We start from the raw sequence: 22,757 nt of genomic DNA on the forward strand, positions 1-22,757 counted from the left end.
AAGGGACGCGGCAGGGCGTGTCGTGGCGTTGCTTCCGCTTGCCTGGTCCCTCCCCCATCCCCCTCAAACCGCCGGATTCCCCTGGAAGTTCTTAGGAGAAAAGGTTGTGGCCGTACAACAAGATGGCGGCGCTCACGCGGGGCGGAGCAGCGGAGGTAAACGTGTGAGGTACTGCCGTGCCGCGGCGAGCCGCGGGGCTTTTCTCCACCCGCAGCGAGGGACAGGCTGGAGGGCAGCCCCCTGCCTCCCTCCCTGCCTCCCTCCCTCCGCACCGAGCACCGCGCACAAGCTTCGGCAGCCCTCCCCTCCCCTCCCCTCCCCGCCGCGGCGGTGCAGAGGGTGCTGCGGCGTCAGGCCGCCCTTCCCGCCGCGCGGTGGTGGGATGTGGCGGCGGGGGGCGGCTCTGGGGAAAAACCCGGGCTCCCAGTCCCCGTGTGCGTGCGGGCAGGAGCGCTGGGGGCTGGTCTCTGCTTCGCTGGTGCCGCGGCTGGCCCTGTGCTTGTGCCACCGCTCCCGAGTGCTGTCAGACATACCTAGTCTTAGTTCGTGTGATTGCTGTGCCATAGTGTTCTTTTCTAACTTGTTGGAAGAGTTATCCTAGAGTAAATCTATACTGTGTAGAATGAGAGAAACTTATTTAAGACTTGCTTACTAGAGAAAAGTGAAATAGGGATGAAACAGAAGTCATGATGGGGAAACTGGCTGAAGTCTGAAGTTTCTGCAGCGTGTCCTGTGTGCGCATGGACATGTTGGTCAGAAGATAGGTGCTACTTTATTAAACAGCGATAGTTCTGAAAAGTGAACTCTTAAAAAAATTCCCACAGGAGGAGTTTGCTCCAGGAAGTGCGTACGATTACCAGGTACGGTCTCAGGGAGTTGATTTTTCTTCCTGAAAAGGGGAGCTGTGATGTCTGTGGTACATCGGCTGACAGCGGGGTGGCTCGTGGATCATCTCTCTTTCATCAACCAGTGTGGCTACGAGATCTGTGACTCCTTTGCATACTCTGGTGGTGTCACTCTCAATACTTCTGTCACATCTACTGGAGATTGTCATGCTACTTCTACCTTTGCTGCCACCTCCTCATCAAGAGATGGTCCTATTCCTGGCCCTGGAGATGTGATAGAAACAGAAAGTAAAACAGCAAAAATGAGATACGTGTTTCGGGAGGAGTTCTTTGACGTTTCTAAGCCCCACATAGCTGCAGCTCCTGAGGAACAGCTGTGGCAGGGATGCCCTGAGGTGAGTCTCACAGAAATAAAGGCCAGCAGCAACAGAGAGGAACATCAAGAAGGAACCAAGAGTGGCATCAGAGATTCTGTTGCCAGTGCTAGGAAGGTATGTTCTCCATAATACAGTAAACTACAGTAATCCCCTGGTAAATGATACACCACTAACGTTGTCTTGCGCATTTCAGTTTCCTGAGGTTATGTAGGAGAGCAGGAACTTGTCCACAATAGATTTCAAGATGCACAGAAAATGTAAGCGCTCATGAGGATATTCTTGTGTCCCTTATGTCAGTAATGCGCATCCTATGACTCTAAAGCAGTGGCTTGCTCACAAAATCTTCTGATGTTGGTTGTTATCAGGCACTTGAGCTGAAACTGTAGTAGCTGTCAAGATTGTGCAGATTAACAAGGAGGGGAGGAAAGTATGAATTTACTTTCAATCTGTAAATTGTTCAGTACTGTTCCTTATGGACCAAAAAATATAAATTCGCAGGTCTAAACTAACAAATGTAATCATGAAGACATAGTTAATTTTCTCCTGTTATTGGTAAACTGCACTTGGCAGCTGAACAAATACTTTCTAGTATGGGCCCAGAGGAGGCATGAACGTGAACTGTGGCATGCACTAGCTACCTTCAGATCCCAGTGCCATGAATAACATAACACAGCTTTAAGCCTATGTACCTTGAGAATGCCTACAGCAGCCTAGGGTATTTGGAGATCACCTTTTTGCTAATTGATCTTTCACTTGTGTTGGAAAAAGATGGAAGTTTCTTCTGCTTTAAAAAGTTAATCTGTACTTCAGGTATGTGTGGTTATTTTATTCTTTTCATCGTGGAGTAATGTGGATTTTTTTTTTTTTTTTTTTTCATTGCTTGCTCATTCTGCAGAAACGTAAAAGGAAATGTGTGTTCAACCAAGGTGAACTGGATGCTTTAGAATACCATTCAAAGGTAAGTCTGAACAAAAGTGTGTTTTGCAAGTACATGAAACCTGACTTTGGGCATGTATGGAGTGCAAGACATAATTGCAAACAACTTCTGTTCTTGTAGCTTTTTCCACTAATGGGAAGGTACTCTCTGCAGTCCTTAAATGAATAAGTCCATACAGAGAATGTCTCCTGTGGAGATACATATGAAACAAACTGGACATGAAACTACAGGTGAGACATTTTGAGGAGCTGGAAGCTGCATTCACAAAATATCTTTTACTCTTATGGGTAACTGAGCATTATTATATTGATGAGTTGAGTATTAGTTGAACAGGAAGTGACTCATTTGAAATAAACAGTGTAACCTGTTCTGAAGATCAGCTCATCTTTAGTATATCAGGACACTGTGCTGAAGTTACTCAAAGCTCCTCTGACCAAATGCGCTCCAAGATGTCTCATTCTGCTAATGAGAGAGAATTTTTCACTCTAACATTTTACATTGTTGTACTAAAGCATCATGAATGAATTAGAATTCAAGTGTCTATTTAGGCTTGCATCAGTGATGTACTGGTGAAGTTACAACTGAATTACACTGAAGCATTGTAGTAAATCCGAGAAATGTAATCTGTGGATCATGTTTGAAGTATTCTTACTGCTTTCCTAAATAGTGATGTGAACCTGAACTAGGACCTACACTTGCTTTCTTTCCTCTGACAAAAGTGCTAGTCATATTGGGCTTTTTGTTTAATTCTTTTCCTCTTGGACTATATTTAAATGACTAAATTTTTCTTTTACATGGCAACAATTTTGTAGTAAACGTGCAGTGTGCTATGATACAGGGTAGAGGTCCTGTAATTATTGTGAATAGGCTATGCGTGTGCAGAATTGCCTTAAAGGAGAGAACTATGAAGTTAAACATCAAACAGAGGTTTATGAGTTTGAAAACCTTTAAGCTAAAATAAAGTAATTCACAGTAGGAATAAGGGAAGAAATGAGGAAAAGTTTGATGTCTTGGGGGCCATGTAACTTCAAATGATTTTTGGTGATTATGCAAAAAAGACACAGTTTTGAAAAATTTGTGATCCCAGTTAGCCTCCGATACCACTCACAGATTAGAATGTATTGTTTTTTACTGTATTTGTAGTGTTAAAGGTTGTAGCTCTGCAAGTCAGTTCAGATTATTTTGGCACTTAACTTGTATCTTTAGAATAATTTTCTGAAAAAAAAACCAACCCAAAAAAGCAACCCAAATTTGTGTCTGTCAGTGAAAGTAGGCATTGAATCCATTTATGAATTTCAGTCGGAGTCAACACAGGGAACAGTACAAAATATGCTAAATTCCTTCAGCAGCCATTTGTTAAAACTACTGTTTAAATTGCTTGATAGTCAAGAGGCTTTGTCCACCTGTGAAATAACACATGGGTGTAAGAAGAAAAGCCATCAGCATTAATTCAGCTGTACAACTTGTAGCATTTCTAAAGATATATTTATTAATTCTGTTTAAGTAGTATGAACTTTCACTATCACAAACCTAGGTACTTAAAAATTATGACTTTGTCCCCTCAGATGTCTAGATGGTGGTGCTATTAAAGAAATGATTAAAAAACCATATCCTTCTCCCCCTATTAATTTGGAAATTGTAATAAAGAGTATTTTGTAAAAACATCTTGTAAAGTTGAGGATTCCATAATTAGGAGCTGTAGAAACCCTAAGTATTTGAAACCATTAATAACTGTGATTATTTGCCACTGTAACTGGCAATATTGCTGTTCTCAGTGAACAAAAATGCCTCATTCATAATTGAAACTCGTAAAGGCTCAGTGATCTGGGAATGAACTATTTCTCTACATTTTGCAGTGAGAGTGTGCTGAAGTGAATGAAAGTGTACGTAGATCCAAGAATCTTGTCTTCCTGGACTCACTGGCAGGTTATTTGAGAGGTGTGTCACTTAGAAAAGTTGCAAAACCAAATTATAATAATGTAATTTGATTTCTGATTGTACTTTCATATTACTTTTAAAATGCATAAACTATTTTTTTTCAAAGTGAATTAAAATGTGGGAAAATAATGATTTTTATATCCCAGTATACATATCAATTAAAATATATTTATGGGCACAGTAACTTGAAATTAGATTAGAATTTTAACTTATACTTCAAATTATAACTTTGAAATTTATGTTTGTTTGAAATAATATTCCACCTCTGTTGACTGTGAAATGTTTTATTCAGTAGTCTCTCACTCTTTCTTTTTCCAGGCTTCTAATTGTTGTAACTTTACTGAAAATACAACAACAAAAGTTAGCATGGCCTTGTTGTCATGCCCTTGTAGCTTTTGAGTCAATGATCTCAGTGTTTGGCAGGGATCCTCTTCCCGCTCTGCAGATTGAAAATGTTTTGATTTCTGTTGCGTTCCCTGATCAAGTAGATACTTGAAAGATTGTTTCTTCTTCCCTTGTTGTTTTTTTTTTTTATGACCATACAGGTTAGGAACCTCGTTTGGGAAGGCACTTTGCATTTAGTCCAAGAAGGACTCAAAAGTGGTTTTCTTCACCGCAATACTGCAGAACTCAGTTGCAGGAAGAATGTTGTTCCTGGGCACATTAGCTGTGGGTTGGCTGAATTATGTGAAATGGCAAAGCAGTTTCCAGCTGTGAATGAAAGTGACCATCAAGCTGTACATGTGCTAGATGATGAAACCTCCATTCCAGAGCAGGACCTGCTTTCGTGTGTTACAGAAAACAGCTCAAATTCTGCAAAGATAGTTGTGTTAATGGGGCAGAAGTACTTGGTGCCACCAAAAAGCAGTTTTCTTTTATCTGATATTTCGTGTTTACAGCCCCTGCTAAGCTGTAAGTATCTTAGACACTAGAACTTATCACTTCTCTCCTGCCTGAGAAGGGCAGTTAATGTCAAGATGACTAAGGACTCAATGAAGAGATTTTAATATACAGCATCACGCTGATAGGAAATGCAGTTGCAAGCTTTCAAAGTGGTATTCCTAACTTTGTGCAAATAGGTAAGGGCTTTCAAAGGAATCTTGAGTGGTGAGGAGCTCATGTCATGGGGGGATTATCTCTCTCCAGGAGGCTCCTTTAAAAATCTCAGCCAAAATATGACAGTTTGAAAGCATGTTCTGAGCTGCTGTCAGTACAGAAGTCATATAAAAGCATTAAATTGGGACTAGCTATGCTTCTGGGTCCCTATCCCACAGAATGAGGCTTTAACATAGGTAAGTCCATGCTGCTATGCTGCTGTTGGGGTTGTGTTCCTGCTGTCTTGGTTTTTAGCTAGATTAGACCATGGGAGAGGGATGAGATTATGCACCTTAAAGCAAGGGTTCCCTTACAGATTCATCCTGTTCAGTGGCAGGGTCTATTTAAATTGATGTGAACTGATTATGAAATCAGCCCCAGTGCCCCCCAGAGAAGATAAATAACAGTTTGAGAGGCTGCTGCCCCCAGCTGGAGCTGAATACCACTTTAACAAGACCATGAGTAGCAAACATGAGTTGACTTCTCAGCTGCTACATTTCAGCTGAGAGTATTGGCTTAAGCCAAGATCAGTGATGGGGAAATGGTGGGGTTTTAGAATTCGTAACTCCTCTGTAAAAGTAGATCAAAAGCTATCCAAGCCAGTATCCCCAGCCTTAATGGACCATGCAGAAAGCTTTAAGTTGACAACATGTGGCAGTCTTCACTGTACTTCATTGTTCCATTAGCTTTCAATTTGACCATTATTAGCAGCAGCAGCTAAGCTTCATCAGACAGTCTTATAGGAAAGATGTTGCCTGTGAGCAAGAGCATTACTGCTCTTCCCTCTAATCAGTAATTTTAGATTTGTTAGTTATGTATGTTTCCTCCCTTCTAATGTGCAACTTAGATGTTCACTGATTTTTTTTATTTTTTTTTTAATTAAGAAGACATACAGGAGGTGGAATCTTATTATCCAAATAATCATTTTATATTTGAAGTTCAGAATTTAGCCAGTTAGCTGTTTTCAACTGTATGAAAGAAGGAAGATCACTATCACTGTGCTATCACTATGCACAGCTGTTTGGATTCTCATAGAGCTCAGAGAGCAGTCCAGGAAATTTGAGAAAATGCTTTTGAAGTAACCAACAGTGAATAAGACGTAGAAAGCACATGTAGTGGACATTAAAGATTAAGCTGTTATTCTTATTAGCTATTTAAAGAATTAGCATCAGACTCAATGAAGGAACAAATATGTTCTGTGGAAAAAATAAAATTGGAGAGTCCTGGTTTTTTTATGGATATGTCCTGTATCTTCTGTCCTCCAACTAAAGTAATCCCAGCTTCTCCCATGAAAACTCTTTCAGTTCTATTCCTCTTGTCCATTAATCTCCATTTCATATACTGGGTCTAGCACTCTGTCTCTTTTCACCTCCAGTAGTGCAAAACAGTTTTGCAGGGGTTTTTTTCCAGGGCTGGTTTGGAGCTCTGCATGTCCCAATTGGCCTGCTGAAAGATCAAACAGGACAGGAATCTTGTGTTCAGGGCTGCAGCCTTTCACTCAGCTGGGTGCCTTATTACATAGCTTTTGTTAGGAAACTCAGAGAAATTTTCATCTTAGACTTGCACTCTGCTATCAGGTTTTTTTCATGAAAGTCCCCAGGTTGTTCAGAATTTCTTGGAGGGATCTGACACAGATCACATAAACATCCTTTCCTTAGGTAATCAGCCAAAAAAATCTCTGAAGTATATCATTATCTGAATTAAAACAAGCATGCTGGAAACTTTTAACTTCTTATTTGGAAAGAACAGAAGAAAGTTGTGAGTTTGCTGCATAGTTGGCTCTTTAAATGTTGCCTGTATGTATGTAGTTAAGCCTTTATCAGTTTTAACTAGTAGATTTATTTTAAAACTAATTTACTGGCTTTTTTTTTTTTGTAATTTCACTTTCCAGACAAGAAAAAATATGATGTAATTGTGATTGATCCACCATGGGAGAACAAGTCTGTTAAAAGGAGTAACAGGTAAATTTTACAGTAAAATCAAACAAACTGTCATCTTAGCTTACAATGGGTAATTAACATTTTAATGTACTGATGCACTCCAAGACCAATAGAACTGTGAGACTGTAGCTTAAACTAGCAAATATTTTGGCACATGCCTACCTTCAAGTCTATGAAATGTCTTGGGGAATTTCACTGAAATGGCTTGGATACTTTGCATACAAAATATTTGTAAGAGTAGATTTTAAATTACCTAACTGGTGAGAGAATGTTAGTCCTTGAGACGTATAAGGAAAGTCTGGAGTCAACTGTTTTGTAAGGCCCAGATCATGCAGATACTCATTTGAAATTATTAGGGTTACTTCAGTGGGCATAAAGCTGGATAAATATGTATTTCCAGGACTGAGGTTTTTAATTATTTTTTTTTAATTTGAGCTGTAGTTTGAGCTTCAGTCTGATGGGTAGAAGAGAGAAAGTGATAATGCAGCAGTAAAATCCTCAAGTGCAATAGGAACTTTATGAAGTCATTAACTTAAAATTTTTATGGGCTTCCTTCTCCACTGAGTAACATCAGGCTTATGCCAGTGGAGCTCTCTTGATTATCATAGAATTGTACTTATGTGAAAGAAGGACAGACAGAAAATAATGGCCTTACAACTTTCTAGAATAATGTCTACTGTAGCTTTTGAAGTTTGTTATGAAGATATAATTTGAAGATGCAGAGACTGATTAGTAGGTTTTACTTTGAAAGCCCTACAGACAACTCTAGAAACTCAGAGTTAAACTCATTCGGGTACTTTCTTAACTATGTAAGTTACTCAGAGGAAAACTGTAGTCATTCACAAGCATTAATTAGCCAGCAAGACCCCCTCTCCCTTACAAAATAAGGGCAAAATGTGGAAGAGCTATCACTGCTGTTAGTTACCTTGTTGACGGCTAATCTTTGTTAAGCATTTCACATCTGGGTTGTGAATCTTGTTTTCTCTGGACAGGCTAGTCCAAGAAGTATTTTGAATTTTATCCTTGTTACCTGTTTCTCACTGTTTTCTCACTGTTGCATTGTATAGGGATCCCAGGTACTCTGATGGTGGCTGTTGATGCCAGTAGGCAGTGTGCCAATGTTTTTGATGCTGCAATTTTGTAGGTTCCATGAATTGCAAATCACTAATAGTGTAGAGTAGCATCATGAGAAAAATGGTAGAACAGGACAGAATCTGGAAAGCATACTGTATTCACCTATGTAGCATACAGTTAGCTGTATGCTCAAAAAATTTGCAGAACTGTTCTGAATAACCTAGAGAACTTTTACCATGAATGGTAATTTAAAAACAATGAATAAGTTCTGCAAATAATTGGAGAAGTGATTGCTCTTTTATGACCTTTTAACTTGCCAGTTGAATTAGTGTTGCCCTTGTGCTTGTAAATGACTCACTTGTCATTCTCGTTCAGAAGAGGGATTGCTTATTATGAGAAGTGAATAATGTTACGTTGACTAAAGAGCTACTTTTCACTAAATAGCTTTGTTCTGGCGAAAAGATGAGAGTATTGAATTATATATGGTAGTTCTTAAATTAAACATGGGCTTTTAGACTTCTTCAGAATCACAACTCGTAATACTTTATTTGGGAGAATAGTAGAAATATGTAGTTAAAGGTTCTGCTCAGTAAAACTTAAGTACATACACTAATGATTTTCTATCAGATTTGGCCACTGGGTGTCAGTCTTGATCCATTTTTATCACTTGTGTTGTCAGGAGCTAATTCTTGAAATGTCTTGGCAGTGTAATTTCTTTATCCATTTGTGTTGCTTTGCAATTTTTATATTTGGTATATGTTAACTTGCTTTCTCACTGTATTGGCATATAGATACAGCCACTTGTCTTCATGGCAAATCAAGCAGATTCCTGTACCAGCACTAGCTGCTCCAAATTGTCTTGTAGTCACGTGGGTGACTAATAGGCAGAAGCACTTACGTTTTGTTAAGGATGAACTTTATCCGTATTGGTCTGTGAAAACACTTGCTGAGTGGCACTGGGTAAAAGTAAGTTCTCAATTTGTTTTGTTGATTTCTTGGAGACTGAGAGGGCTTGCACTATGACACTTTATATTCTTATACTTTGTGTATTTACTGCTATGTGCTTTTGTATTTCAAAGGTATGGTATCATCAGTATCTTCCTTTTTATCAAAGAAAATGTCTCAGAAAAAGTTGTGTATAAAAATCTTCCACTGTGTATTTTTAACTCCTTTGTGTTAGATTACTAGAGCTGGAGAATTTGTATTGCCTTTGGATTCTTTACACAAAAAGCCCTATGAAGTTCTTGTATTGGGAAGAGTTCGAGGAGATGTAAAGGAAACCTTAAGGTATGCCAGGATATTTATGGTAAATGTCTTTTTAGAGGCTGCTAGGATTCTCTTTGTATATATCACTTGTTCTCATCTTTTGGCTTATTGTGGACCTAAAAATAGCCTTAATAGCTTTGGGATAAGGGAGTGTTTTAGTGAGGTTAAAGGATGGAAGCCTTTGTCTGTTCTTCATATCTGTCTGTGTTTGGGAACTGGCTCAGATAAGAGCCTTGTGGACAGGGCTTCCTTTGCTGACAGGTTCTCTTGGACCATGAGTCCTTGGCATAGGCTGATGCCATTTTGGGGACACTGGTGTTTTTCTACACGTGAAAACATACAGGACTACATTGTTTGTTCTCAGTGGCTTTGTATGGCTATTGTTAACCCTGTTTTGTCTAAAATCTCAGTGATTTCATAAACTGTCCTTTTATAAATTATGGCTGAGCAACATTTAACTTCCCTTAGACTTATCTGAAGTTTGACTGTGAATGAACATTCTGTGTGTTAGCACCCATCTGAAATAGCTCTGTTAGAGCTGCAGCATCACATTTGGTGGTATTCATTCCCATACTTCTTTTCTTGTTCTGATTTATACGACAGGAAATCTGAGGATGTACTTCCAATTCCAGAACATAAGTTAATTGTCAGCATACCCTGCAGCCTGCATTCACATAAACCCCCTCTGACTGGTACGTTTTGTTTTGTTGCATTATGGTTCTGTAGGGCAGACTTGGATATCTGAAATGATGTACCTAGAATGAGATACCTTTATATATGAAGTGCCTTAATTTCCCATATGCCAAGCAATTTTGCTCAGCAGGACTTGTGGTTCCTCAACATTTCTAAAAATGTTGTCAGGCACCTAAATCTTGGTCTCTAAAAAGCAATGTGAAACGTAGAACTTCAAGGATTTATTGTATGAAAATCTTCGGTAGACATGTAAAAAAAAGTTGCATTTTTAAAATTTGTTTTTTTAAATACTGCATGAACAGTTTACAGATACTGTATGTATGAAGTTATGCCAAATGACCTAAAGTACCTTGCAGGGTGGGGATGAACTTTGGGAATATATAAAATAGGATATCTTTTACTTAGTTAATAAAAGCAGAAACCTCTCTCTTTATTATGTCATCCTGAAATAAATGTTTTTATTTCTGCATGAGTTGTTTATACACCTGCAGTACAGTTGTGCCTTGAAATCCAAAAACTTATTTTAAAACTGTTAACAATAGGCAACAAATAGAGCATGCCCTGTTTATTTCTGAGGAGCTGTATTTAATTTACTGAAATTGATGCAGTAACTCCAGCCAATCAGTTAGAGTGGGTATAAATTCAACTTTTCAGAATTTAGTCCAAAGGATTTGAAGATTTCTGTGTGTTATGTTACCTTTTGCACGTTGTTCTGGAGCACTCTTACTTTTGACTAATTTCATCAATAGAAAGTTCTACTACTTTCATTGTTGTAACACCCAAGTGCCTTACAATGCTATGGTAAGAAACATATTTAATACCTCTCACAAAAATGGTTTCATCGTCCCCCAAGGGGAAAACTTATGATGAATCGTGCTGTGTAATCAGATCAGAAAAGGCAGGTGGAAGAAATGCACAGTGCTGTTGGAGAGGAGAGGCATCACAGTTTGCTTCACTGACATGCTTTCCTTTTTCTGTTCCCAAGGAACAGAACAACTTCAGTTAGGAAGCTGATCTGGACAGTTGTTACACATTCACAGAGGACAGACCCTTCCCCCCCCCACCAAAAAAAAAAAAAAAGGCAATTCTAGGAGAATCTTTTTGCAGTTCTGAAGCTACATCTTTAAGATTAGGGCTACAGCAGGAAGTATGTGTGTTGATTTAAGATAATGAATGGTAGGGTAGTGATTTGTGAGACAGCCACCTAGGGCCTCTTCAGAAAACCAATACTTAGCAGCACACTCAGACACAAACAGGAAACTTGTGAGATATCGAAGGGTGCAAAACAGCAGGTTTTATGTATTATAGAGAATTCTAGTGCCAGAATGGTCCTCAGAACAATTCTTTTGTAGGGCAGAAGCTAGAGACCATATTTGGGAATCCTTTATAAATAATGATCCTGAATGGGTTTTGAAAGAAATTGTCCATGTGAATTTACATACTTCTTGAGTCTTCAATGATGGGATTTGATACAATTGTGCAGCATTTGTGTTTCTGTTTGAAAAATGAATTTGCTGTTGCGCAATATCAGCAATTTACAAGGTTTTTATAAAAATCCACGTACCAGTTCTGGCAACTCCATTCAGAACATGGTTATGGAATGAAAAGGTAGACCATAAGACAAAAACTAATTGCTGATGCTTTGACTTCAGTGTTGTAAAAGGGTATCACTTTTGTGACCTGACAATATTCTCAAAGTGGCCAGTAGAGAGCAGCTGAGCTACATCCTAGAGTGGTTCAGCAGAAATTTGAACAGAAGCAGAGATTTGGCAGTGGGGGAGAAGGACACTTGATGAGTCACACACATTCTTTATGCTTTAAGTAGTACAAAGCCAAAAATATTAGTATTTGCTGATGCTGTCTGGCACTTTATTTCTTATTACTATTATAAAGGTTGTATGTTGGTACATATGTAGCCACTTAACGACTTATAACAGTTTATCTCTTGGGGGGAAGAGAAAGATGGAAATTAAAGTAAGCCATCAAAAAGAGATGTTTGGGTTCCTACAGTGCATTTAAGCATGAAATTGTGACTGTAGGGGTTTTTGGTGATGCATGTGCTGTGTTCAATGCTTAGAGTTTTAATATGTCATTGTAAATGTACTTAAGCTTCCTTATGCAAATGTGTTAAAATGAAATTTTATTACTCCTGGTTTTGATTCAAATAACAGCAGGTTTTCTCCCTAATTCAATTCAATGTTGCTCTTAGAAGACATAGAAGGTATTCTATTATGCAGATGATGTGAAGTAATGTAGAACTTCAAACACCTTTTTTCCTTTTCCTGTTTCATAGATCCTTCTTGTTATAGCCATTTCTTCTCCAGTTTTTGAGTATGTATGTTTATTGTTAGAAAATGAAATTGTCATATAGGAGTATGCCTAAAAACATTGGAATTAATTCTTGGCTGTGTTCTAGCTGCTTTGCGTATCTCCAGCAGAAGAGTGCAATGGGAAATCTTGGGAACTCCGTCCTCCTGTGGCAACCCTGGCTTGTTAGGCCACGTTATAGAAGTGGTTTTGGAAGTAAAAAGAAGTAAATGCCTTTTGTTTCCTTATGCACCTTGTGAGCCCTTACTGTTAGACTAATTATAGGTGCAGCAACTTCTAGGTTTAACTTGAAGCTCAGGAAAGATGCAGAAATTGTAAAGCCATCTTTGTGCTGGGTCTCAGGTCTTTTTCTGGTCCTACTCTGTTCAGGGTTTAGACAAACTGGGCAATAAGGACCTGTACACTGCAGACTCTTTTGAAGGGTTACTATGAAATGAGTTCAGTTATGTTCTTTGTGCTTTGCATGGCTCACAAATCAGTGAGAAGCCGACAGTCATTTTCACTTTGTTTCCAATTTGCCACGCAGAACTTGCTATTTATGTAATGAAAGTTCAAAAGATAAGGGGAAACTGTTGCTTGTTTCAAAAACTATTCTTCCTTTTGCTTATTTAAACATTTTAAGCAGCATGCATCTTCAATACATGTTTAGGATTAAGAGTAGGCAGATATAGGTAGGTACTGGATCGCCAGATCGCACTTCAGAAGGAAGTGGGTTTTCTGGAAGACCGCTGTTATGTCTACCAGCAGGCTTTCTGCTAGCTTCATGTGTCATAGGGCATTAGATGCCCAAGTATAGGTGCCCGAGTTGCTGTCATAGTGACATTATGACACCTGCAAGTGATAAAGAATAATCTATTTATTGTCTATTTAAGTGGTACGTGTAAGTAGATAGAAGTAATTGTGTGGGTTTGGTGTTTTTTTTTGTTGTTTAAAATCTAGAAAAACTTTAATCTTTCTACTGATGTAGATCCTCTAAGCTGTCTTCAGAGGAAAAAACCTCCAGAGTTTTCTTAAGGGCTGCAAGTCAGATCCATGTGTGTTAAGATAGCCTTCTGGTGGTATAAAAGCCTACAAAGAAGCTATAATTTATAACTTGAAAACTGACTTTTCCTATTTTAAGGAAACCAGTGTAATGAGATTTTATGCCAACAAAATATAGCCACATTATTGCCCTATTGATATGGTAATTTCAATTGCAGTGCAAGCTACTGCCTGATGTGATTATGTAAATGCCTACAACCTAGCAATGAAAAATCATACTATAACGTGATCTTGAATTATACGTAATCTGTCTGTTTTTTTTTTAAAAAAACTCTGACTTTAGAAAACGGCCCCCTCTCTGGCAGCAGGAGAGGGAGAGATTCCTGGGACTTCCTTTTTAAATTCTATAACCAAATCGATCAAAAGATTGGCACAAGCTTCTTGCTTCTGCTGAACTGACCCATTTTTTGGCTATCTCTTCTTTTGCTTTCTGGTGAACCAATCTTTGAAGTTGGTTGAATCTCCTAAGTGTGCTTTTAAAATTTGTTCTCTTAGGCATGGAAGTTCTTGGTGCTTAGTAAAACTGCTTAGTGCTGTGATGATATTTTCTATCTATACATTTTAAGAACAAACGTCAACAATACTAATGTGCTCTTAATAAAATTTTGTCACCTAAATAATTGCTTCCTCTACTTAGAAGCCTATATAAAGCATAAAGTATTTCTTTTTTGTTTTTATATTGAAGGGGGGGAAAAGTTATGTAAAGCCTGACTCTGCAGTAAGCTCTACATGATCTTATGCCTATTAGGATCAAAAAGATATCCTACAGATGAAAGGATCTGTTCAGAGAGCTTATTGAAAGCTTTGAAGCTTTGCTTTCCACAGTCTCTCCCTTCTTTTCTATGGAAAAAAGTGCAACCTCCTGCAACATGGGTTTTTCTTAGATGATCAAGAAAATAGATTTTTGGAAGACCTTTGTTAAAGTCATGGAATGGTTTGTGTTGGAAGGGAACTTTAAAGGTCATCTAGTCCAAACCCCCCTGCAATGAGCAGGGACATCTTCAACTAGATCAGGTTGCTCAGAGCCTCGTCCAACCTGACGTTGAATGTGTCCAGGAATGGGGCATCTACCACCTCTCTGTCAGTGTTTCATCATCCTTGTTGTAAAAAAATGTCTTCCTTCTATCTAGTCTGAATCTACCCTAAAAAGTCTGTCCCCATCTTATAGGCCCCCTCTAAGTACTAAAAGGTCACACAGTAAGATCTCCCCGGAGCCTTCTCTTCTCCAGGCTTAAGAACCCCAACTCTCCCTGCCTATCCTCATAGGAGAGGTGTTCCATCCCTCTGATCATGTTGGCAGCAAATTGTGCACAAGAAATCCTTAACTAAGTAGAGCATGGAAAAAGAACAATTTTACATTTTTTTAAATACAGTGGGTTTGAAAAATATGGTATAAAAGCAGCTACTCATAAGTGGTGTCTAATTAGATGAACTCCTGTGACACCAAACAGCAATGTTCAGTGAAGCAAGCTTTCCGTCAGAATGTACGTTTTCCTCTAAACCTCCCAGACTCTTCTCTGCAAATGTTAGATTTGTTTAAACATTTTAGCTTGCCTGTAAAAGCAGCAGGTTTTTAGAATGATTCCTGCTGGTAGCAGTATTTTTTAGATTAAAAGCTGCCTTGATGATAACCCATCTGAGACATTCATTTGACGTTTGTTAAATATTGGGGGAAGAAGAATAGATTTATATGCCATGCCAAAATACAAGAAAGTCTGGAAACACCTATTAAAGAATATTTATGAAAAAGTTTTGAATCGATTGAAGCTTTGGAAGAAGTGATCACATAGGTAGGAAGTGCATCTGGGGTTGGTTAACATGAAGTTGATGCTCATTTTTCTGTAACAGGAGCAATCCATGGTAAGATCAGCTGGGGTCTCCTGCAGGGAGTCTGTGACTGGCAAACTTGATGCAAAAAGTCAGAACTTGGATTGCACCAAAAAAAAAAAAAAAAGCATTCCCTTTCATACTTTAATGTATGCTGGTTGGATGTATTTTTGCTTTCTGCAATGTTCATGTCTGAAGAGACTGAGTTAAGCAACATAATGTTGGATTTATGAGCTGGATTTTTAAGCTACAGAAATACAGAAATCACTGGCAGATCTGATAAAAAAAATGACCAAGATATCCTCTGGAAAAAGAAATAGTTTCATAGTTTTTCTTCTTTTGTCCTCAGTACCAAAAATAAAAACTTAACATGTAATTTTTAGCATAGATGTGTTTTTCAGTCTTTCTGCCTCCTTTGTTTTTCTCATACATATTTTTATATGTAATATCTTTGTAGCTATTTCCTGAAACCTAGTTAAGAATTTGTTTGACCCAGCCACAACTAAATGGCTCTGTATGACAAGTAACATGTTTAACAATAAACTGTTTGCAATAATACTTTCCAGGTGAAATGCAAAATCTTTTTCTATCACTCCAAGAATACCAGTCACAATCGGTGACATAATTGAAGTTAATGACGGGCATCTATTTATTTGGGTTTAAGCAGTAAAAATGACCAACTGTAGAAGAAAATTGAGATTTATGTTACTGAATGAAAGAACACAGTTACATAAATATTTATTTGGTTGCCAAGTTGGTATTGGGGAGGAAGTCCCTCCATTTTTATAGCCCCTTTACTGCTATGCTTATTTAACTGATGTTTCTTATTTTACCTTTTAATGGTTGTCATAAAAAAAATGCTGTTATCCCCTTTAAGATGCAGAGAAGAGTGTGATCTTAATTAAGGAAAGGATTTATTTATGTATTTTTAGAAATGTTGCCCCTGTGTTATAGGAGCTAAGTGAGTCTTTAGGAGGTGTTTGGTTGATATTACTGAAAAATTCAGAACTCATCTATGTAGAGGCTGAAATAAATCCTTATTCCCTTTCTCTAAATGAAAACTAATAAATCAAGGCTATTGAAGGCCTTGACAGTATTGTTCAGACTCTTAAGGGCACTTATTTAAAATGACTTTCTCACTATAAATAGTCCAGCTATTTGATGAAACCCCTGAAATTAATTTTCTGTCTCTCCCTTTTTTAATGAAACATTCAGTTTTTCATCCACTAGCAGCACAGGGGAGGTTTTATTTGTTTACTTTTGTGATTTGTACCTTTGTCACTGTTGTTATCTTTGTGGTTTTTTTTCTCTTGCACAGGGGTTCTGGCAGATTTTATCAAGCCAGATGTGGAATGCTTGGAGTTGTTTGCTCGGAACCTACAGCCTGGCTGGACCAGCTGGGGAAACGAGGTTTTGAAGTTTCAGCACATTGATTATTTCACTCTTCTGCAGAATGAAACCTGAGTTGGGTCTTGTAGCTTAATTGTGAAATTCCATGCCTTCCTAGCAGACTCTTGAACTTGCCTTTATTAGTGATGGTGCACTAATAGAAGGTAACAGAAATAAAACCAGCTGCGCTTCAGTTAAAATTCTTGAAGTAACAGGATATCTGTTTAATGGTATCTCCCTTTGTACAAGCTAGTCCTTTATTCTGATGATCTTGAGATATTTAAATACTGATGTTAGAGTGTAAGTCCATCCCTGTTTTTTTCAAACCTCAAGAAAAGAAATATATTTTAAAGTATTCTCACTGCAGCTATCAAATCTGAGCATCATAAGTGCTACAGTTTTGTACTTGTAATGTATTATTTTAAAAGAGTGATAATGTATTATTTTTAAAGAGTGGCAATAGAAGTAAACAGTTCTGAATTACATGTTTCCTTAAAGAAGATTGTTATTTGCAAAACAGTGAATTTTGAACTAAAATAATTATGAAGACAGTGTATACTCCTACATGTTTGTATCTGTCTGTCTACCTTAGAGGAAATAAAAGGAGCAGTGCTTGGGTTAATTGGCAAACGAATTGTTCACTGACCACGTTCTATGTAAAATTACTTTTTAAAAACAGTCAGCAATTCCATTTTTCTGTATATGGTGTTAGTTGTTTGCATACATTGTAAATGATCAGTCTCAACATCTTACAAATTCTGCATATGAAGCTGTTAAATCTAACTGAAATTTTAACAGGTTATAAGTATTTTAAAAATTCTCTTTCTTTATTTTCTTGGAACATGAAAAAGCCATGCCCGTGAGCTAACATAAAAATGTTAGGGGTTTTTCTTTAAGAATGGTACACTTTGCGTGTCCTTTGCTGCCCTTAGATTTGCTTTGAAAAATAAAAAAAGGAGACTTAATGAAGCCTCTGCCACTTAAACATTTGCAGCAGTAGAGGCAGAGCTGCTGGACAAGCTGATTTTCCTGATTGCAAGCTCCCGAGTTGTGTTTATAATGGGGAACAAAATACATTGCATACCTTCCTTACATGAATTTCCCTTTTGGAAGTCTGATGAGCTGTGAAGGTTTTTAAAATAAGCTTTAAATGTTAGCAGGTTATTTTTTAATAATTTTATAACAAAAATTAACATAAAAACTTGTCATTGTCTTATATGCAGACCCAGTTTCTGTATTAATGTTAAGTTTCACATTTTGCCTATTGGAGCAGTGGAGTTAACAAAACAAGGAAAATGCTTCCCCCCCCAGTTAAACATATATTCAAAATAAGTAAACAATGTAACAGTGAAAGTAGTTACCAAGCAAAACAGTTCCTACTGCATGATTTTATTTAGCCTACCTTTTAAACTGTCAGTATGTAAGCAACCTTACCTACAACTATAACGGGTAAGAAGGTTCTTTATTTGCTTTCAGTTTTAAAAGACATTCCCTATCTGGAGGTTTTGTATTAACAGGCAGAATTCCCCTGCCCTCCCAAGATGGTCTCATTCAGTACTGAATGAGAGTATGAGACTCAGGCATGGAGTAAATCTGCTGCACATATCTTGTTTTCCCTTTGTACTCTAATAACAGCACAAGAAATGACGATTGTCTGTTCCATGTCCTGCTGCTATGAATGGCTTTAGATTATCTTTTAATTGCAAATGAAGAAAAGGGATGAACAATCTTAGAGATCAGGAAACCACCTTTCTCATCCTTTGAGACACGCAGCAGAACGCTTCTAAGGGAATGACCTTCTTCAAGCTGTTTAAGAATTGATGACCTATTTAATCTTTCTCTTCTGTGGAGTCCCTTTGCAAGTCAAGGCCTTCTAGCCCTTTCTCTGTCTTCTGAGCTGCCAGTTGCAGCAGCTGGGAATCCAGCCTCCTGAGTATGGTTTGTATGTAGAGGGCATATGCAGGCAGGCTATAACCTTCTCAGACTGGAAATCAAAACTTGAAGATTGGAGTCTAAATAATACCTGATCCTGTCATAAATAGGTACAAAATTGTGCTTCAGACAGCTGTTTGCTCTGCTACTTTGCCACCACTTTTGTGGATGTGACAGAAGTGGTGTTCTACATCTTCATCTGACCTGAAACTTTGGTTTTCTCAGGAGGAGGTTCAATATATCTCAGTTTGTTGCTAACTTGGAAATGTCATGATGGTATTAGCAGTTGATAGTTTCAGGGTCATCTTTTAAATGTAATTATTGCCCTGTTATGCTTAATTCATAATTTAAATGGCCTCTTACACTTTTCTAGCTGTCCAAAACCCCAGCTGTCCCCAACCAGCCATCAGATCTTTCAGTGTCAGTCAGATGATTCCTCTGAGGCAGAATCTGAAGTGTACTGAAAAATCAGTGATGAGTGAAGCCAGCTAATATAAAAGGACAATTTAAGATCCAGTTTCCTTTCATAAAAGAATAATAATATCTATATCAATTGCTTTATATTACTTCTGTGGTGGAGAGGTGCCCTCTGTTGTGTCAAGCCTTGTATAAAAAAGAAAACCTGCTCTGAAGAGTTTACAAACTTGGTAAGAAATGAAAGAACAAGGGAGAAGATACAGATGGAGGAATACAGGATAGTAATGAGATGTCAAGGTGAATATGGTAAGTAGCAGCCTAGGTATTACGCACATCTTCAGTGTTCCTAAGAAATGATAGGGGTTTTGCCCCCATTTTAAAAGAGATTTTCTGCTTTTCTATTTTGGTATGTTAAAATTCACACATTCCAAGGAAAAATAGGTGAAGTGTGTACTTCACTAACAACATTGACAAAAGAGAATTTTTTTCAGTTCTAAATTCTTTTTTTGGCAGTTTCGTGAAGTGAGAACTGTGTTCAAGAATTTTCAAGAAGTACTTTATTTGGTACATCTGCTGTTATTTTAGCAGGACAATGATAAAAAAATTCTTTGGGTAGGTGTTCTCCACTACTTAAGGCCTTTTAAAATTACATCTTACTGCAAAATAATCTCAGTTCATAAAGCAATAAGAAGTAATTTTAAGCTGCTTCTATATGTAGACTACATCAAGTGTCATAATCAAACTTACTTTTATGAAGCTTCAGGTTTGAGTATGATTTTGAAATGTCAAATTAACATATGACCTTTACTTGTATTTTTAAACTTCAATAAAGTAAAAAGAATTATACCAGTAAGATATGGTTTTGGAATAGTGATTGCTAGGCGTGAAGTCCTGTGGAAACAAGTTTCTCTTGCAAGATTAAACATTATTAAATAAGTGAAGTAAGTGAGCAGCTCTTACCTCTTTATAGGATTCAGCTCAGGCAGGTATCAGCAGCAGTGAAGAGCTGACTTTGAAAATTGATTTCCAAACTACATAACCAACTACAAAATTACAGGAGGAAAATGCTACTATGCCTTGAGAATTGTGTTCATTAGCTTCGACATACCATTTAAGACTTACCCACTGCTTATTTTGGATGAGAGGAAATGGCCTCAAGTTGCACCAGGGGAGGTTTAGACTGGATATTAGAAAAAATTTCTTTACTGAAAGGGTTGTCAGGCATTGGAACAGGCTGCCCAGGGAGGTGATGGAGTCACCATCCCTGGAAGTGTTCAAAAAATGTGTACATGTGGCACTTCAGGACATGGTTTCGTGGGCATGGTGGTGTTGGGTTGATGGTTGGACTCGATGATCTTAAAGGTCTTTTCCAACCTAAATGATTCTATGATTCTATAACAGTAAGAAAATGGAAGATGGCTAGAGAATAGCTAAGGGATGATCTTTGTTCAAGTTGCTGAAAGAAGTCTTGTGGTGTCCCAGCTCGCAGGTATTTCCATAGAATCATAGAATGGTTTGGGTTGAAAGGGAACTTTAAAGGTCGTCTAGTCCAAGCCCCCCTAGAAAATGTCTTCCTTCTATCTAGCCTAAATCTACCGTCTTTTACATTAAAACCATTACCCCTCGTCCTACTGCAACCAGCCCTACTAAAAAGTTTGTCCCCATCTTTCTTATAAGCCCTCTTTAAGTACTGAAAGGTCACAATAAGATGTCCCTGGAGCCTTCTCGTCTCCAGGCTGAACAACCCCAACTCTCTCAGCCTGTCCTCACAGGAGAGGTGTTCCATCCCTCTGATCGTTTTTGTGGCCCTCCTCTGGACCCGCTCCAAGAGGCCCGTGTCTTCCCTGTGCTGAGGACCCCAGAGCTGGAGGCAGCGCTCCAGGTGGGGTCTCACCAGAGTGGAGCAGAGGGGCAGAATCGCCTCCCTTGACCGCTTCTTTGGATGCAGCCCAGGGTATGGTTGGCCTTCTGTGCTGTGAGCGCATGTTGCCGGCTCACACCCAGCTTTTCATCCACCAGTACCCCCAAGTCCTTCTCCACTGGGCTGCTCTCAATCCCTTCATTCCCCAGCCTGTACTGATACCAGGTGTTGTCTCAACCCAGGTGCAGGGCATTGCACTTGGTCTTGTTGAACCTCATGAGGTTCACGTGGGCACACTTCTTGACCTTGTCCAGGTCCCTCTGGATGGCATCCTGTCCCTCAGGCATGTCAACCACACCACTCAGCTTGGTGTCATCTGCAAAATTGCTAAGGGTGCACTTGATCCCACTGTCAATGTAATTTATGAAGATATTGAACACTACTATTAAACATTTTCCAAATGGTCTGATAGTCTAGTGGATCTTGCTTGACTTAATAAGTTTTGCCACAGTAACATGTTTGGATTGTAATGATTAGGAGTATCCTACTGCAGCACCACATTGCTATCTGTTGTGGTTTAAACCCAGCTGGTAACAAAGCACCATGCAGCCATTTGCTCACTCCTCACCCCCCAGCTCTGGTAGGATGATGAGGAGTAAATATAAAGGCAGGCTTGTGGGCTGAGATAAGGACAGGGAGGGATCACTCACCACTGATGGTCATGGGCAAAAGACAGGCTCAACTTGGGGAAGAAACAAAATCAATTTATTTTACTACCAATCAAAACAAAACAAGGATACTGAGAAGTAACACCAAATCTTAAAACACCTTCCCCCCCCCCCCCCCCGGCGCTTCCCACCTCAACCCCTCTCCCGGTTCTCTCCACCTCCTCCCCCTGGCAGTGCAGGGGAACAGGGGATGGGGTTGGGGTCAGCTCCCCACACCTGGTCTCTGCCGCTCCTTCCTCCTCGGGGGGAGGAGGACTCCGCACTTGGCCCCTGCTCCACTGTGGGGTCCCTCCAATGCGAGACAGTCCTCCATGAACCTCTCCAACGTGAGTCCTTTCTGTGGGCTGCAGTTCCTCAGAAACTTCCCTGGCGCGGGTCCTTTCCGCGGGTCAATCTTCCGTCACAGACTGCTCCAGCGCGGGCTTTCCCATGGAGTCAAAGTCATCTTGGGGGGCCTCTGCTCCCCCGCTCCCCTCTATGGGCTGGGGGGGGGACAGCCTGCCACCTCACCACGGGCTGCAGGGGCATCCACCGCCTCAGGCTCACCTCATCCCCCTCCTTCCTCCTCACTGACCTTCGTATCTGCAGAGGGGTTTCTCTCACATTCCAATCTCCTCCCCCGCTGTAGGTTCCCCTTCTTAAATCTGTTCTCCCAGAGGTGCTACCGCTGTCACTGAGGGGGTTGGCCTGGGCCCGAGGCAGGTCTGACTTGGAGCCGGGGAAGCTTCTAGCAGCTTCTCACAGGAGCCACCCCTGCGGCCATTAGTGGTGGTAAATGAATGCTGATGTTACTTCCAGGGTAGTGGGAAGTTAGAAAAAACAACCAGGAAAAGAAACTGGTAGGTGGAGATAAGCTGCTACCCACACAACAAAGGTATGGCCTTTGTCTTGTTAGGGACATGTCTTGCTTAGGGATAAAATCTGCTTTGTCGCATTGACAAAGCTTGAACCAGCAGTTGTTAAACAGTTAAAAATCACTATGCTGTGCAGGGTGAGTGGAGATTTTGGTTGTCAGAAGCAACTTGCATGGACCATTCTAACTAGAGACCTTTGGGAGAGGATGCTCCTG

General features: G+C 39.3%; 1 protein-coding gene across 4 annotated transcripts; it reads left to right on the plus strand.

The window, feature by feature from the left end:
- The first annotated feature begins 23 nt into the window (after positions 1-23).
- Positions 24-19,923, plus strand: METTL4 (methyltransferase 4, N6-adenosine). Of its 4 annotated transcripts, none has more exons than XM_049828975.1 (10): positions 24-168; positions 825-1,336; positions 2,118-2,180; positions 4,643-5,009; positions 7,084-7,153; positions 8,998-9,172; positions 9,387-9,493; positions 10,076-10,164; positions 12,582-12,698; positions 16,680-19,923. In XM_049828975.1, the coding sequence occupies exons 2-10, from the start codon at positions 908-910 to the stop codon at positions 16,823-16,825; spliced, it is 1,563 nt and encodes a 520-aa protein (XP_049684932.1). In that variant the 5' UTR covers positions 24-168; positions 825-907; the 3' UTR covers positions 16,826-19,923. The 4 variants fall into 4 exon arrangements, with proteins under 4 accessions (XP_049684932.1, XP_049684943.1, XP_049684953.1 ...); XM_049828986.1 differs by having other exon boundaries at positions 24-155; XM_049828996.1 differs by lacking the exon at positions 12,582-12,698 and having other exon boundaries at positions 16,680-19,922.
- The last annotated feature ends 2,834 nt before the right edge of the window (positions 19,924-22,757 follow it).

The sequence above is a fragment of the Accipiter gentilis genome, chromosome 2 (genome assembly GCF_929443795.1).
Source record: "Accipiter gentilis chromosome 2, bAccGen1.1, whole genome shotgun sequence".
In the NCBI taxonomy this organism is placed as follows: domain Eukaryota; kingdom Metazoa; phylum Chordata; class Aves; order Accipitriformes; family Accipitridae; genus Astur; species Astur gentilis.

What these genes read in the sequence shown, in the direction of transcription:
- METTL4 (XM_049828975.1), top strand. Translation starts at nt 908, where the DNA reads ATGTCTGTGGTACATCGGCTGACAGCGGGGTGGCTCGTGGATCATCTC. An exon ending in CTTTAGAATACCATTCAAAG is followed by an intron (nt 2,181 to 4,642) that starts GTAAGTCTGAAC and finishes ATGACCATACAG; the next exon opens with GTTAGGAACCTCGTTTGGGA. An exon ending in ACATAAACCCCCTCTGACTG is followed by an intron (nt 10,165 to 12,581) that starts GTACGTTTTGTT and finishes GCTGTGTTCTAG; the next exon opens with CTGCTTTGCGTATCTCCAGC.